Source organism: Cyprinodon tularosa, unplaced genomic scaffold (genome assembly GCF_016077235.1).
Source record: "Cyprinodon tularosa strain WSP-4 unplaced genomic scaffold, ASM1607723v1 ctg192, whole genome shotgun sequence".
NCBI classification, from domain to species: Eukaryota; Metazoa; Chordata; class Actinopteri; order Cyprinodontiformes; family Cyprinodontidae; genus Cyprinodon; species Cyprinodon tularosa.
In genome coordinates, this window is record NW_024038688.1 from 343226 (window position 1) to 359983 (window position 16758).

Sequence of the window (16758 nt, forward strand, 5' to 3'; positions counted from 1 at the left end):
AGCCGCTGTTCCTCCTCTGCCTGAGCGCGCTCTGGCTGGATACCGCACCGCGGTCAGGTGGGGAGCTGGAGCTCAGCTGAAAGCACAAGGTCTCCATTGATAGAAGATATAAAAACATAGTTATGATACAGAGAGAAGATGATGTGGATGAAAGAGCAGCGGAGGCGGAATAGATCGGATCCGCCGCGATGAGCGCCTCTTTCCCCAAATCTGAATCCACCACATCTTTACTCAAACCATCGAGGAGATCGACACACCTCCCCGATCAGACATCAGAGATCCGGAGAGGTCAGCATCACCATCAGCACCACTACCGTCCCGCCCCGCTCCACAGCAGCGGAAAACCAGACGACTCCTTCTGGTCGGCGGACGGCGACGTCAGCGCGCGCAGACCCCTGTGCCATCCCTCCGCGGCCGGCGGCCAGGAGGGGAGCCATGCCGCAGCCGCACGGGGCAAACCCAAGCCCCAAGGTTCCCCTCAGCCGGCGGACAGAGAGGTGAACCCCAAACCCGCACACCGTCACCACCACCACCACCACCGCAGGAAGCACCACCACCTAGATGACCCCGAGCATCACCTCCCCTGTCACGCGCACGCCCGCAGGCTGCCCTCCCTCTCGGACAGCACCGATGACAGGGCCCCGCTGTGTGAGCCCAGGGACCGGAAGAGGAGCAGCACGGCCGGCGGCGGCGGTCAGCTCGGCAGTCCCTCCCCGTCCTCCTGCTCCCCTGTCCCGCCGTCCAACAGGTCGTCCCGCCGCTCCAGGAGGTCCAGCGCTGCTTCCTCCGCATCCGACATCAATTTGAGGAGCATCCTTAACTCCCTGTTCGGGCAGGTAAAAAAAAAAAAAAAAGCTTATAATCATTTTAAATGAATAATAGAAAGTCTAAATGATCTGATAAGTTGTGACAGTGATGCCCCAAATCCACATTTAGATTCAGAGAATCACACCATCTATAATTAATCCCCAATTCTCCCTGAGTCTCCTCACTCTGCTGTTTTTTCTGGCCTCCTCTGTGCTGCTGTCTGCAAACACTCATTACTGGACAATTTTGGAGACAAAAGAGCTCCTTTCACCTTTTATTTCTTATGTAATTTGGAAAACACAGAGCTGTACCTCCTACAGGTTTCCTCAATCAAGCCGCTCTTGAAGTAGGACAGAAATATGCTTCAGGACCACAGAGGTGGAAATCTCTGATGTGCTAATGTCCCTGTGGGGAAAAGCAGAAAATTATTAAAAACTAAAAAGATCTCAGTGTGGACTTGTTCTCCCACAGCATTCAGCTGCAGTGATTGTTTCTGTTTAAAGGCTGTTCCTGCTGGAGCATCTATTTGGAGCTGCCAGAGGTATTTATACAGAGGAGAAGGAGTGCAGCTTTATGAGCCACTCTCTTATCTCTGCTGTCATTCTGCATAAATTGGCTGCTTTGAAAGGAGCGCTTTATGGTTGCAGGTTGAGAAATCCTCAGAGCGGTCCAGCTTAAGCCTTAAACCTGGATAATGTGTTTACTGGGTGCATTCCAAAGAGGTCAAGGTTTACTCACTTCCATGTTTGGTAATTAGATTTTATCCAGAAGGGATTTACATACCCTGTTTTGTAAAATAAAACATTTGTTATAAATATTCATGCTTTAACCTTAAGCTTTTATCTTTATACTGAGATTTTATTATGGAAATCTGGATGGGAACATTATAAACAATTTAAAAATGTTATTTGTATATATGTTCATCCTGTGATGGGTTGTTTTATTCCCCCCCCCCCCCAGCTTTAAACTTTTTGACAGACATTTTTGATAAATATTCTTTATAAAATATATTTCCACAGTCAGATTCTCATTAGAATCTGGGTCTGGGCTTGGACTAGGCCATTCCAACACCAAAGCTAATAACGAGTTGTTTGGCCTCGCATTAAGTTCTATCCATTAAATTCAGCCAAACAGGAACAGACCAGATGAAGCTACTGTGAGATAAAGCTGAGAAAGCAGAACGTTAGAGATTGAACTAACAGATTGTGCAGAGTGGGAGAATAGAGATAGAATGAAACAGAATGATGAAAAAGGGGTCCCTATGTCCTCCATCAGTCTAAGCCTATAGCAGCATAACTATAGAGATAGCTCAGGATAACCTGAGCCACTCTAACTATAAGCTTTATCAAAAACGAAAGTTTTAAGCCTAGCCTTAAAAGTAGTATAACTAAAAGATCTGCCTCCCATTCTCCATCTCTCTCTATCTTACCACGGAGTATTAGGGCCAGAGTCCACTTTGACATATTGCCCAATTTGATGCTGGTGCTAAAAGATTATCTTATTTGTCAAACCGATGCATTATGTCAATTATAACTTCACATAATGCTTGAAATTCCTCATTTTAGGGAGTTGTGTAGGAGTTGTCATAAAATACGACTTTATTCTTGTAATTTTATGACTATTCTTCTTGCAACTTTATTCTCGTAATTTTATGACTTTATTCTCGTAATGTTACGACTTTATTCTCATAATAGAAAACCCTAATACCCTGGCCCTAATGCTTCATTGTACTAAATAAAATGATAAGGCCTCTAAGAATATATTACGCCCACAATGCAAAAAATGTAAATCTAAATAAGTCATTTTTTCTTAAATAAAATAATAAAAAAAATATTGCATTTTCTTATTTCAAGTGCATATTATCTAATTATCTTATTTTAAGTGTAAAAATACTCATTCCACTGGCAAACTATCTTATTTACCTGCTCAAAATAAGGGTAAATACAATTGATTTAAGAATTTTTTACTTATTTTCAGATTGTTTTTGCAGTGCAGGTTATCACAGTAAAAGGGGTAAGTAAGGTCACCAGCCACACTTTTAAGATTTTTCAAAACCTCAGATGATCTCTCCTCCATTTCCCAATCATAAGCTGCTTTATTTTGGTCCGTCACATGAAACCCTAATAAAAAGAGGCACTGTTGTTGGCGAAATAAAAATCTCTCAATCATAAAGAAAACATGTTGCTCATCCCTCGAGGGAAGCCATCTGATACTCATAGTATGAAAATCCATTTGTACAGCTCAGCCATGAGTCAGCCTGGGAGCATTCTGGGAAAACATTAGCGTGACCTCAAGGCAGTTTTTTTTGTTATGTTGAAAAAACCTACAGTCGTCGGTGAGGAATTTAGAAGACGGAGATGCAGAAAGCAGCTCCACAGCCACACAAAGACTCCACAGGAGCGGCTCGTCAGGTATGCATAAACAGACGCTCATTAGGCAGCAGAGGACCCTTATATTAATTAACTTGTATTAATTGCAGGAGGTGTTAAAAAAGAGCATGATATTCACTCTGTATAAATACAAACACGTGTGGTCAGTTTGGATATGAATGTCACTGGGATAAACACACAGGCGATATTTCTCCCACTTGCTTGTCTTATTGCTGTGTGGCTGCTGGCTTGGAGGTCAGAGTCACCTTGTCATCACCTGCAGAGAGCAGAGGATGACGTGCATCACAGCCTAAAACAAAGACGTGCGCAGAAGGTCTTCTGCCTTCAGAGAGGCTGGAAATAACCGCTTGTTTTGTGTCCAGGTGAGGACGGCTTGAATGTAACAAAATGTTCTCCGAAACTTGCCTTGGCTGGGTTTCCACAGCTGAATCTGTGTGACAATGATTAGGCTTCAGAGGCACATTTGGTGATCAAATGCAGCATTTTTCCCTCTGTTTTTGATCTCCGTCAGCCTGCGCCGAGGTATCCTCACTGTTTACAGAATAATCCACAGCGTGGTTGTTGTGACATCTGAATGAAATGTTTTCAGAGGTCCCTTTTCCTTTAATAGGCATTATTATCTTTCCACCCTCAGCCCTCCCTCTCATGCTTTCTCTCCCCTTCTCCCCTACTTCACTCTGCTTTGTCCCCCCCCAATGCTGTTGCTCTCACTGCTCTGGATAGTAGATTGTTATCATAGGGACAGGTTAGCACCCAAGTCTTCATGGGTCTTTCTAAAAGTAAATTTTGTTTTCCTCTCAAAATCCGACAAACAAATCTGAAGGATAGAAAGTCCTCATGGTCGTTTTTATTGCCTCTTTTTTCGATTGGAATGGGAAACTGCTTAGACTGGCCTCTCAGAACGGTAAGGGATCTGGGATTGTTGCAGATTGATAAATTATCGGTTTCAGGTTTGAGCAAATAGTTGCAGCATTTTCTAATGAAACGTTTGATATTTAGAAATTTTGGTTGCACAGCATCCCTTTGGTAATTGTGAGCTGTTTCCCGGGTGTTTAGCTGGCCTCTTCTCTCCCTCTAAGTTTGTTTACTCTTCCTGCGACAGAGTACAGGTGTAAGGTGCCAGTTTGTATAAGAATAAAGTAAACTGTTATGAATAATGAGTGGAAAGTTGGCAACATGTTTGTTTTATACCTGTATTTAGGTTAACTTTCTGCTCAGACAGTGTTTCTCTTGTAGGGACACACAGTGAGACTTAGAAGTTCGGCTTTTAAAACCTGAAGCACAGATTTCATAAAGATAAATAAGCTGCTTTGCATTTTCCTCTTGAAGAACGAAGGCAGCTCAAAGTTAAACTAACTAGTGCCTTGCAAAAGTGTTCCTATAACCCACTGAACTTTTTCACAATATATATTTCAGCAGCAACCATCTGTGTATTCAGGACGGATTTTAGAAAAAAATTTGCACTAATTTGAAGTAGCTATGAAAATATTTAAGGTGTTATTTGAAGTCTTCAGCTTCTCGATTCAGAGCTCTTTTCAATTAAAATACCGCTGCAGGTCCTATGGTTTTGTATCTATATCACTATTTGGTCTATTTGATCATACAGAGAATAAAAAATGTCAAGTGTTCCTTGTTTTCACATCCTTCTACAAACTCTTTAGCATCGGCGATCTTCACAGATTATCAGAGTTGTAGAGTAAAAGATGTACCTGTTGATAACAGTTACAATTTCTTCCGGAGCTAAAGGAAAAGTCCGCTCATATTCCGAATTCAAGCTTCTGAAAGTACTTTAAATATGAAATTTTTACATATTGTTCAATAAATGATACGTTTTTTTTATTAAGAGTATTTTTCATTTAAATGTGCTTTACTGGAGGCATCCATGTTTGTCAAAGAACACTACTGCCACCTACTGGTGGTTTGTGACGTCACTGTGCGGTATCGGCTGTTGATCAAGTCCCAGTGCTGTATCTGGTGTTTGTCACAACGCGCTATTATCCAAGTAATTTCGAAAACATTCTACTTCCAAATGTTGGCATTGTCAGTTTCACTATAGCTCTGGTGAATTTCAATGGTGAAGTCCTCTGGAAATCTTCAATAATTGTTGTTGATTGCAGATGTGTCTAGTAGTTCCCATTGATTTTGCTTGTAAAGCGGGGAGAATGGCGCTAGGCTTACCGCACCGTGACGTCACTGCTGGAAGATGGCAGGAGGGAGGGGTTACTATATTTGGGCAAAAATGTCCGCTCCCAGACTCCGTGAACCCAACAAAAATTATTGTTATTATTTTTTTACTGACTAACGCTAAATTCTTAAATCATCGCAAACGTATTAGTTTTAGGTATAGATAATGATCCATTGATTATTCCTTGCTTATCTGACCTCTCCTTTAAATATAACAGTTTAGATAAAAATATAAGATCACTTTTTATTTGTTTTGATTCACCTCATCATTAGAAATCAGATTCCTTCTTCAAATGTATGCGCCGTTAGCTTTGCTTTATTTTATAAGATATTATTAAAATGCATTAAAATTTCTGGTTTGAATCTGAGAAATTGTTCAAAGATTGTGAATACTTTTGCAAAGCACTCTACCTAACTACTAGGGACCAAGATCTGTAAATCAGCAATCACAAAAAGTAGACTAGCATGTAAAAACATAGGCAAAGTACAAATGTTGTAAAAAATAAATACTTCAATCCGAAAACTGAGAGCAGCAAAGTATAAATGCACTGTGACAACAAAACGGATAAAATATGCTAACAAGTATGCTAACACACAAAACACATGCAAAGAGGAAATGCTTGAAGTAGCAAAAGCAAATGAATGTTGTTTAAAGCTGCAAACTAGCACCACATAATGTCCTCCAAACCACTAGGGGGAGACAATCAACTTATGTGGGACCAGACCTTTTATTGAAGACATTAGGAAAGCAAGTTATCAATCTAATCTGATCGATTGATTGATAGGCATTAATTTTCTCAAAAACCTTTTGTGTTGAGAGGATCTGTCCACAACATGAAGGGCCAAATATTTTTTACAAATACATTAGTATAGGCTATATATTAACATTAATCATTTATGGCACCGACTGTATTAAAGGTATAGTGGAGGATGTTCTTTTTCCAGGTGGATCATCAAGATAAGTGGTCCTCCTAATTGTCAATGATTCTGGTGATATGCTTATGTTGTGGGGGAGTGGTGGCATAGTGGTCATTAACCTGACTCTGCCAGATGGATTTGCTCCGCATATCCATCTGGAAACCTTCCGTTGAAGTAATTTTGGGAAGGGGCGAAAATACTGGTTAGCTGATTGGCCTATGTTGGTGATAGACGGGCCAAATAAACCAATCAGATCAACGAAGCATATGACGTACTAACAGAGTGACGACGAAGAGGAGCCAATTGAACTCTTGCCGAAACCAGTCGGGAGAAGAGCAAAAACATCTTTTCCTCTGAGAAAAGCCTCCAGAGCAGTGTTTTGCTCTTCTTTCAGTGAAGAAATACTCTGTAATTCCGATAAAACTTGCTCGATAGCCACGCTAACGCTAGTTTCATCGGCTGAAGTCGCCATGTTCTTTAGACTGAACTGTCGCGCTTCTCGTTGCGTCACACCTCAACCCGCCTCAAAGCCAACGCTGATTGGACGTTCGTTTGGTGAACGGCTCCAAATTTTCTTTAACGGAGAGTCTCCAGACTGATATGCGAGTGAAACCTTGAAAGCTCGCGAGATCAGGATGGTCTCACGAGGCTAAGTGATCAGGGCATTGAGCTTGGAATGCAGAGCTTTTGAGTTCGAGCCCCACTCCGAACGACTGCCACTCTGGCTCCCTGAACAAGACCCCTATCCCCACAATGCACCCCGTGCGCCACACAATGGCAGCACACTGCTTACCATGGTGATGGGTTTAATGCAGAGATAAGTTTCTCCAGTGTGAGATTAATAGAAGTCAGCTTATTTTTATTACGGCCCTCCTACGTGCTCGTCCCCATTTTCACTTACCGGTGGTGAGTCTGAGTTAATGGAAAAAAATCAAAAATCTTCTTTAGGAAAGTAAGTTGTATGAGCAATGCAAACAGCAACCTTTAAACAGGGTGTTTCACGAGGAGAAATGGTGTGTTGTGCACGCTCTCGCACGCATTTAATAGACGTTCCCTCTCAAGAGTGGTTACAGGGTTGTGCATGTTGAGAGAATTTTCAAAAATTCGCAAAAAAACTCCACTTTACCTTTAAATACCGAATGAATTAACATAAAATAAGTTTTCTAACATGATCAAACATAAACATATTTATAAGATAAAATAAAACTATAACTGATACTATTTACGAATTTAAGGTTACTAATTAAAAAAGATGAATAACCTATGTCAGACGCTTATCATTTCCAATATACAGAGATGTAAAGGTATCATTTAAAGACATGGTATGTCTTTCTGACATACTGTCAGACTATTTACCATATGGTATTAATGGTGGATGCTCTGTGCTGTTAGTAGAGCTTTGAAGGCTTTCCTTAAGAATGAACAATGGCGCTCTTTACTGGACGGCGGACATCCTGTTTATGTTTCGAATAAGGATTTGTTTCATGGACATTAATTTGAAGCAATGTCTATCATGAATTGATGACTGTCTCCCCCTATTGGACTGGAACGTCTCTGTTACTGCAGACTTTTTTTGCTTCTTTCAGGTTTTTTTCCTTTGCACTCATTTTTGTCCTTACGGTACTTTTTGTACTTGCTGCGTATTTATGTATTTGCTGCACTTTGCACAACTTCGACCTATGTTCTTTATAGATCTTCGCAGCAACTGTCTTAATTGTAATCTCCCTTGTCTCTGCACACCTGTGGAAAGATGCTCCAGGATGCTGAGAGGAGGCTCAGGCTTGTGCTGTCTTATGAGGAATCAGGGTATGTTGAGCCTTTTCGGGACTCCGTTGTTTCCGTGACACAAAACTGCATTGTCGTGACCAACGTACTGGGACGAAACTATGTCTTCCTGGGTAAAGGCATGGCAAAGTGCAGGCAGGCTGTACGTAAGTTTTGCAAAACATGATTCTCTCTGCTGTCGTCATATCAAACTGGCATTTTGCTTACTCCAGAAGAAGCTACAGTATTAGAAATGTACATTGTCAGATGTATAATAGACCTTTCAATATCGAAATGACTACACTCTGTCTTTAGGTTTAAGGTTTGAAAACAACTAGTTTGTCTCGCTTTATCTAAAGTTACATAAACCCAAACTAATTTGCCTTGCTGATAAACAACCCACAGCCTGCCTTCATTCACTCTCCCATCACACTGATCTGTAGCTGTTTTGGATAAAAGAAAAAGGTTTTACTACACACCATATTGGCCAAGAATCAGCTTCTTGGCAGACTGACTTACTGTCAGCCTTCAACACAAAAATACTTTGCTTTAGATCATCATCTACCCAATGACCTAAAGGAAGCCTGGATTGAAGGCGTCAAAACAAGCCCTCAGCATTCCCCATCCACCACCGTGCTTCACTTTGTTACTTCCCGCAGAATTTGTTCCTCTATATCTTTCAGTAAATTTAATTTAACCTCTGATTAGAAGTGTAAAAAGCCTTTGAATAAATGTAAAAATTTAAAATGTATTTATTTCAATTACATAATCTCAGCAAAAAAAATAGATTTCAGTAACATAAATATGTGGGAAAAGATCTTAGAAATTTTTAAAATTTTTATTTCTAACAAAATTACTGGGGATACGGTCCTTGCCACCCATGGTGCCAACCTTCTCCTTTTCCACTTCTTGAAGGACCTGTGATGCAAATTCCATGTTCCTCCTTCAGTGGCCCAGAGCATCATTAGTCCTATACCGTAGTTAACGAAAGGGAAAAAGGTACTTTTTTTATGCTTATTTTGCAACAACCAAACTGGAGTAAAAAACTCTGACTTAGTCCCATCTGAGTAGTTAATGTCCTGGTAGAGTTTAGTAAACTCTGACTTTATTATGGTTGGACAGAAAGAGCCTTTTTTCTGGACTGACGTCCAAACAACTATTTGGCATTGATGTAGTCATTTAATGATCCTAATGAAGTATGGGTAGCAGGCAGAGGGGGGGCGGTTGTATCTAAGCCATCAAGGTCAGGAATCTGACTCCAGAGAGCTGCAGTGAGGGCTAAAGCTTCCTTATATAGATGCCTGCTCCATGCTATCCCTCAAAGATACTAATTTAAAGACTTTTTACAAGTCTCTAAGTGGACATCAAATATGTACCGTCTCCTTTTTTGGAAAGCCAAGCTCAGAGTTGTTTTTGTTTGGAGCTACACTTGGTTCAGTAAATGCGTTTTTCAAAACATCCTCAAACATCAGTGATCTGCCCATTTACAAACTGATTTACTTTAAGGCAACTCCAGTCCTCAGAACCAACATTCCGCCAATTTTTAGATGGGTCTTTACTTAGTGTGGGTGTCCAAACTTACTTACCCACACTTACAACTAAGGGCAACTTAGAGACACCAATCAACCCAACAGTCATGGATTCTTTGTCCATTTGTCGGACATGTTCAGGAGAACATGCTTGGACAAACTTCCTGTAGAAAGAGCCAGCTTTGAACCAAAGACCTTCTTACTGCAAGACAACAGTGATACAAACTACATCCCTGTGCAGCCAGTTCAACAGAGGAAGAAAAACATGAAACACGCAGGACAGTGGGTCCTGAGCAAGCTTACTAATTGAGTTAGTGATGGAAGTTTGTACACAGATAAAATGCATTTATTTATCTGTTTACTTTAGCTTTTGCTTAGCTGACTGAGCCAAGGACATGCTCCCCTGACCTGTTAAGGTTGATGAAATGGCATCGATGGGTTGACCCAGAAACCGTTGATGGTGTTGGGTTTGCCACTTTGTTTTGGTCTGATTGGGCTGTGTTTTCTGTGTCAGAGGTTCTGGTCAGTATGTGCTCTGGGCCTGACGTCAGAACTTTGTGTTTAGACGTCTCTTCACTCCCGCCGTTAACCCCTGAGCGCTCTGGGAAATATCTGCTGCAATCTCGGTCCTTTAAAGGTGGCTTTTATGGTATACAGACACACAAAAGAAAACAGAAACAGACACATTCCTCTCTGAAGCTCAGCGTTGAGGTTCCTGGTACTGCCTGATAGAGATCAGCACCTCTAAACTTTTGTTAATACGATGTGACTCAGTTAATCCGGCCACTAACTTTTCCTTCCCGTTAAGGCTGCTGTAGCTGAGGCTCCTTGGAAGGTTGGGAAATGATAGCTGCATGGAATAAGTTGACAAATAAAGTGTATTTTACTGCCATTATTATGTTTGTTATTTTTCATTAGTGTGTGATCATGTAATGTTCAGCATCCATTAGTAAAATGTGTTGTTTTTCAGGACAGAGAGCTGCGACCGGAAGAAATGGACGGTAAGATCAATTACTTTTATGTTTTCACCTATTCATCACAGGGCCATACTATTAGTATTACATTATCTTTTTTTTTTTTTTTATCAGAGCTGCGAGATGCATTCAAGGAATTTGATAAAGACAAGGATGGCTTCATAAGCTGCAAAGATCTGGGAAACTGTATGAGGACCATGGGATACATGCCGACCGAAATGGAGCTGATAGAACTGAGTCAGCAGATAAACATGAACCGTAAGCTCCTAACAGTTAGTATGTATGTATTGTATACAGATCCAGTCAGAGTGTATACTGTCAGACTGTATACAATACAGTCATCATAAACAGCTTGATTATAAAAAGCTTTTAAAAATGCAGTTAGCTCACGGATGGGATCATTACACAAAAAAGGTCAATGACTTAAATCAATGGGAAATGCACTTATTAGCAAAAGTGTACATAGAGGCTCAGTTATATAGGTACTGACAAAGGTAATTCAGGGTAGATTTCCTGTACGGAAGAACCACATTGACCACATGGCCTTTTATAGCCAATACCGAGCCTCTCGCATCGTTCGCTCTGAATACCGGAAAACTTTTCAGGGTAAAATATCAAAATGTTAACTTTATTTAAATTATTGAGCCTTGAGGCAAAGCTCTTGATTTACTGGTCGGTCTATGTTGCTACTCTGAGCTACAGTGATGAAATCAGGGTCATGACCAAAAGAATGAGATCCGGGATAAAATCACCCAAACTGAGCTTCCTATGCAGGGTGGCTGAGCATAACCATAGAAATAGATCGAGGACCTCTGCCATCCAGGAGAGGCGCGGAGTAGAGCCATTTCTGTCAGGGTTTGGTTGTGTTTTGGAGGACCCAAATGCAGAGGCAGAGCGGCTGAGGAGATTTCTAGCAGTTTAATGGGGCAAAACAGTAAGCTAAGGCAGGAATGCAAAAATCCAACTAATAATGAAAAGCAAACCAGAACTATGGAGACATCTTGGGAAACCAAACACAAGGAGCCAGGGAGAGACGAGGTAGTTGGACAACAGCATGGGAGGACAGCAAAGACAAGGAACCAACAAAGAGTGAGAGCATATATAGCTGACAGAGACAAAGGGAAGGCTAACGAGCTGACAAGGAGCAGGTGTGAGAGGAGACAACGAGGGAGCCAAGGGGAAAGGAAACAGAAAAACATGAGAACTAACATAAATCTAGAAATTACAACAAAAAAGGAATTAAACCAATAAAACTAGGAACATAGAGCAAAGTAAAGCACAATAGAAAGAAGACCATGACAATTGGGTCTTTGGGTGTCCCCGCTGAGTGCTGCCCCCATGACTCGGTCTTGGATAGGCAAAACATTACAAGTATGACTAGGAGTATGAGTACAAGTACGAGTACGTTCTCAACTGTGCAGTTACAGAAGTTTGATGTCAGCCTGCTTTATTTCGATGTAATTTTGGGATCATTGTCCTTTTATTTAAACATAGAGATGCCCACATAAACAATGTAAACGAAAAGGTTTATGGAGACGGTATGGGTTGAGCCATTAAGCCATGAAGACAATCATTAAGGGGTTGGAGACTTTCAAACCAGATATTGCTTTGCAAACTGTTCAGCACATAGGTGGTAGCATCATGCTGAGTGTTTCTCCACCAGTTTGCACTGTTTAAGTCAGCCCAAGCTCAACACACAGATGGTTATCTTTTGGACATGGTTTGGTTCCCCAACAAGACGATGATCTTACACAAACAACCAAACTGGCTGTAGAGTGGATGGCGTTAGATAACATGAGGGCAGTCTCACTCCATCCGTGTGAGGCTTTTATTCACCATACCTCAAGTCTGAGTCAGTAAACCAAACAATTTAAAGAATATCCAAGGTTTCTTATAAGTCTATTATGTCAGGAAGGTTTTGAAGTCTACAAGTGCCTTTATTCCCAGTTTAGAACCATTAATCCAGTATTATGGGGATTATTTGTACTGTGTTAAAAGTATTCACGTCTTTGTTTGGTGTTTGATGAGATGTTTTAAATACATCGATCAAATTTATTACCAGACAGATATTACCTGAGTAAATTTAAACTTTGTATAGGACAATATACTTTATTAACCAAAATAATATGAGAAACTGTGGATGATTACCCACAGTTTTTGGTTCAGTTTCACAGCCAGATCCAGGTCTAAATTACTTAAACAGAACCAATCTGACAGCTAAAAGTAGGCAGAAATTTATTAAAAAGATATTTATTGGAACATCAGCAAGTCCACCTTAAAATGAAGGTGACCTTATCAAAGTTTTGGCTTTCAATCTATTTTATATAAAGTGTAAGCCAGCCAGAAGTTAATGGTAGTACAACACACTCTAAAGTTTCTTTTGTTTTGTTATTTGTAGCTAGCTTGTTTTGTTCTATTGATAAATAAAATTATAGTTATATTCGCAATAAGGTTTTGGATTGATTCAAGTTATCTTTCCCTGATATTATGTGATGAAATAATTTCACACTCAATTACATATTAAAAAATCCACAGTAAATTATGGATAAACGTTTTTGGCAAAAATCGAAATTGAAATTATTTTGAAGCAAAATTGCGTTTGCGATTTTATTTAGATTTTCCTTTTCTCTGACCCCAAACTTGTAGATGTTTCACTTCTGGCTTTTGGTTTTATGACAGCTTGCTTCCACAGGAAACATAGTAACAAGACTTCACTGTAACCATTGTGTGAAAAAGTGTTTACTTCTACTTGCATGCATGGATTGGCGAGCTAGTTGCAACTCCCTCTACCTTTCTGTGTGGCAAAATCCCGCTTCAAACATTTTAAAAACACCTAAAGGGGTGGAGGGAGAAATGTCCTCTCTTTCTCATCTTAAATATAGTATGATTATCATCAGTGCCTCTAAGATTTGAAAATTACATTTTGTTAAATTGCAGTTATATTACAAATGCAATTAATTGCCTAGTCATTTAGTGAACAGTTAATTTTGAATTTAATTTACTTTTTTTAACTAATTTCTGTTTGTGCCTCCAAAAGCATCCCACCATAACAGAACTGCATTATTAAAAGCTCCCAAACGACCTCAACCTTCATGTTTCATTACATGAAATTTAACAGGGATTGTTTTGATGCATTCTCCAACCAGTTGGCGGCCATGTTGATTTTGACGATTTTGTGGAGCTAATGGGCCCAAAACTCCTCGCTGAAACTGCAGACATGATCGGGATAAAGGAGTTAAAGGACGCGTTTAGGGAGGTAAGGTTTAGTGACGTGTTAGCAGACATGGGCAATGTGGAGTCAACAAGTCATCTCCATGTCATGTATTTGTTCTACCCAGCCACTGAAGCAGGTGAGTCCAATCTTCACCGTGAATTAACCTGTGCAGATTGGACTCACCTGGTTAATTGGCTGGGTAGATTAAATACATGACATGGAGATGACTTGTTGATTCCACATTGCCCATGTCTGCGTTTTAGTAATCTATGTTTTTCTTTTTACGCTGTTAAAGTTTCTCCTTTGCTCCTTATTCCCAGTTTGACACAAACGGGGACGGCGCCATAAGCACCACTGAGCTAAGAGATGCAATGAGGAAGTTATTGGGCCAACAAGTAAGACAGAGAGCTGTGGTTGTGTGGCGCTGTGTGTGTGTGTGTGTGTGTGTATGTGTGTGTGTGTGTGTGTGTGTGTGCTGTCTGGCTCTACTCAATCTTTCTGACCTATTTTACTGTTTTTCAGGTGGGTCTTAAAGAGGTAGAAGACATCCTAAAGGACGTGGACTTAAATGGGGATGGACTTGTTGACTTTGAAGGTAAAATATCAGTTAGTAACTTATTTACACATCTTGAACTTTCTCCCATTCTTTCCCGGGACAACTAGAAGCATCAGTGTGTAATTAGCTGGGATGTTATGTAAGAGAGCAAAATAAAGTCTTGGATAGTTGGAAATGATCCATAGTTTGTATTTGTATATTGTTTTGTACATTAAAATCTGAAAACTGTGGTTTATAGAACTATCTTTCACAGCATCTACAGATTAAAGTCTTTACACTCGAAATAAATTAATTTATATGTCACATTTTTGTGTATTTTCCCTTGAATTGAGCAGTTGAATAAGACTATATGCCAATGAAATAAGATGATTTGCATTTGAAATAAGAAACAATGTCTCCAGTAACTTATCTGAAGTAAATTATATGTAATTTTTCATTTTTATAGCAAAAACTATCTTTCCACTGTCAGATCGTGTTATTTTCCTGCTCAAATTTAGGGGAAATAAACTTATTTCAGGAAAATATTAGTTATTTTAGATCAGTTTTCACAGCGTCTCAGATTCCCATATCCGCTTATTTTGCTTTGCAACACAGCTCAGCTCAGTCAGAACTGAAATAGAATCACTAATGAACAGTTTTCAAAGAGGAAGTTGAAGTCTCATGAGGTTTTCAGCTTCCAACAGGTTTTTCTTCATTAGATTTCCCTTGTTTTTCTCTCATTCAAAAGTTTTAATCAATTTGACAGTATGATCTGGTTGAATTGTATCTGTAAAGTGCCTTGAGATGGTTTGTGTTGTGAATTGGAGCTATATAAATAAACCAAATTGAATTGAATTGAAATTGAATTGAATTCCATCTTCCTATTAACTGTCTCTGGATTTCCATCTCAGTTCAGAAGGAATAAATCAACTATTCAACTATTCTGGATTATTTAAGTGACTTTTTATGAGGATGTTTACATTAGCAACATCATGCATCTTCTTGCATGTTGTCATATGTATTTTCCTTTGCCGTTGTTCTTCTCTTTCAGAGTTCGTACGGATGATGTCTCGCTAAAATCAGATCTCGGTCCTGAATGTGGCGCCGCGTCCCTCTTCACACTGAAACCCCGTCCAGCTAAAGGAAGAGCCAAGATCTACTGAGCCATCTTTGAATCTAAACCACACTGGAATCCAAACTCCTCGAATGTTACAGAGCGAGGGGCTCACCTCCCACTTTAGGTCGATGAAGTGTTCTTCCTAAAAACGTTTAAAGTTGAACTGAGGCAGAGTTTGCTGTAGCATAGCAAAGGATTGTCTAATTTATGTTTTTTGCACTTTATTTCTCTCTTAATAACTTCCTGTGAGATAGATTGTCCGTGTCCTGTCTCAGACTCTACATGGTGTAACTAAGTGTCTTATAAAAATGTCACCTTCGATGTTTCAGCGGCATTAGAATAAGAGACTGAATGTAGGACCCACAGAACATTAGCACTGTTGAATGTTTATCTATTCACACGTTGTCTGTTGTATTAGAAATGTACTTGAAGGACCTTTGTGCAGCAATGGTGCTTCACCAAGAATCAAGGTGGCAATACCAAACATGTAATGTAATTTGTGACCATGTGTAATTTTTCACTGTGCTAAAACCATTTCAATGAAAAGGCATCACTGTCTGACATGCATGAAAGGAAGAAATCTGGTCCTAATACGAAGCAAATACCTGAAATGCCTCCATATGTGTTATTCACTGAGATCGGCAGAAGAACAAGGAAGGAAAACAAGAGGCTGTAAAAGATAGGCAGCTTTTCTTAAAGTGCTCACCAGGCCTGACCAGCGATGGGTGTTCTGCAGCAATATGCCAATATTGCCAAGACTGTCGTTTGTGTCTGAATTCGCAGAAGGCTGGGGAGGAGAAAGTGCTGTTTTTAAGGTCTGTTCAGGTCTGCATGAAGTCATACGTTAGTAAAATGCATGTGAAAGTCCAGTGGATCTGATCATGTTGTACGTCATCATCCTGACTCTGTATGCTGTAACCTTCCATACATCTGTGCTGTCAAACAATATTTTTATGCATGCCAAAGAGAGACATTTACTACATTTAGTATGCACAATTTTGTCTACAAAAGGAGGAAACATAATACTTTGGCAAGTTAACTGTAGAAAAATAAAAGCCGTTTACATTTCAATCCTTTTTTTTTACTATTGGTGTGTGCGTTTTAATACATGGGCTAAATCAAAATGTTACAATGGTATTGAGGGATGTCTGCATGTAGAAAGGACAAAGCTAATCTGGGTATCTATTATTCATGTGTCACTGATGAAGCTAAAGGGAAGACATCTATTACCAGCTGCAACACTGCAGTTATATTGTCGGTACCCCTAAAAAAAAAACTCTCTTGGATTTGATATAGGATTATTTGATATTTATTTATTTTTTATAT

At 39.9% G+C, this 16758-nt stretch overlaps 1 protein-coding gene across 3 annotated transcripts; it reads left to right on the forward strand.

Annotated features, from left to right (window-relative positions):
- On the forward strand, positions 1-16503 carry cabp1a (calcium binding protein 1a). Of its 3 annotated transcripts, none has more exons than XM_038283369.1 (7): positions 1-836; positions 10563-10593; positions 10681-10824; positions 13713-13822; positions 14101-14175; positions 14303-14375; positions 15367-16503. In XM_038283369.1, the coding sequence occupies exons 1-7, from the start codon at positions 189-191 to the stop codon at positions 15390-15392; spliced, it is 1107 nt and encodes a 368-aa protein (XP_038139297.1). In that variant the 5' UTR covers positions 1-188; the 3' UTR covers positions 15393-16503. The 3 variants fall into 3 exon arrangements, with proteins under 3 accessions (XP_038139297.1, XP_038139299.1, XP_038139298.1); XM_038283371.1 differs by lacking the exon at positions 1-836 and adding an exon at positions 3081-3218; XM_038283370.1 differs by lacking the exon at positions 1-836 and adding an exon at positions 3913-4101.
- The last annotated feature ends 255 nt before the right edge of the window (positions 16504-16758 follow it).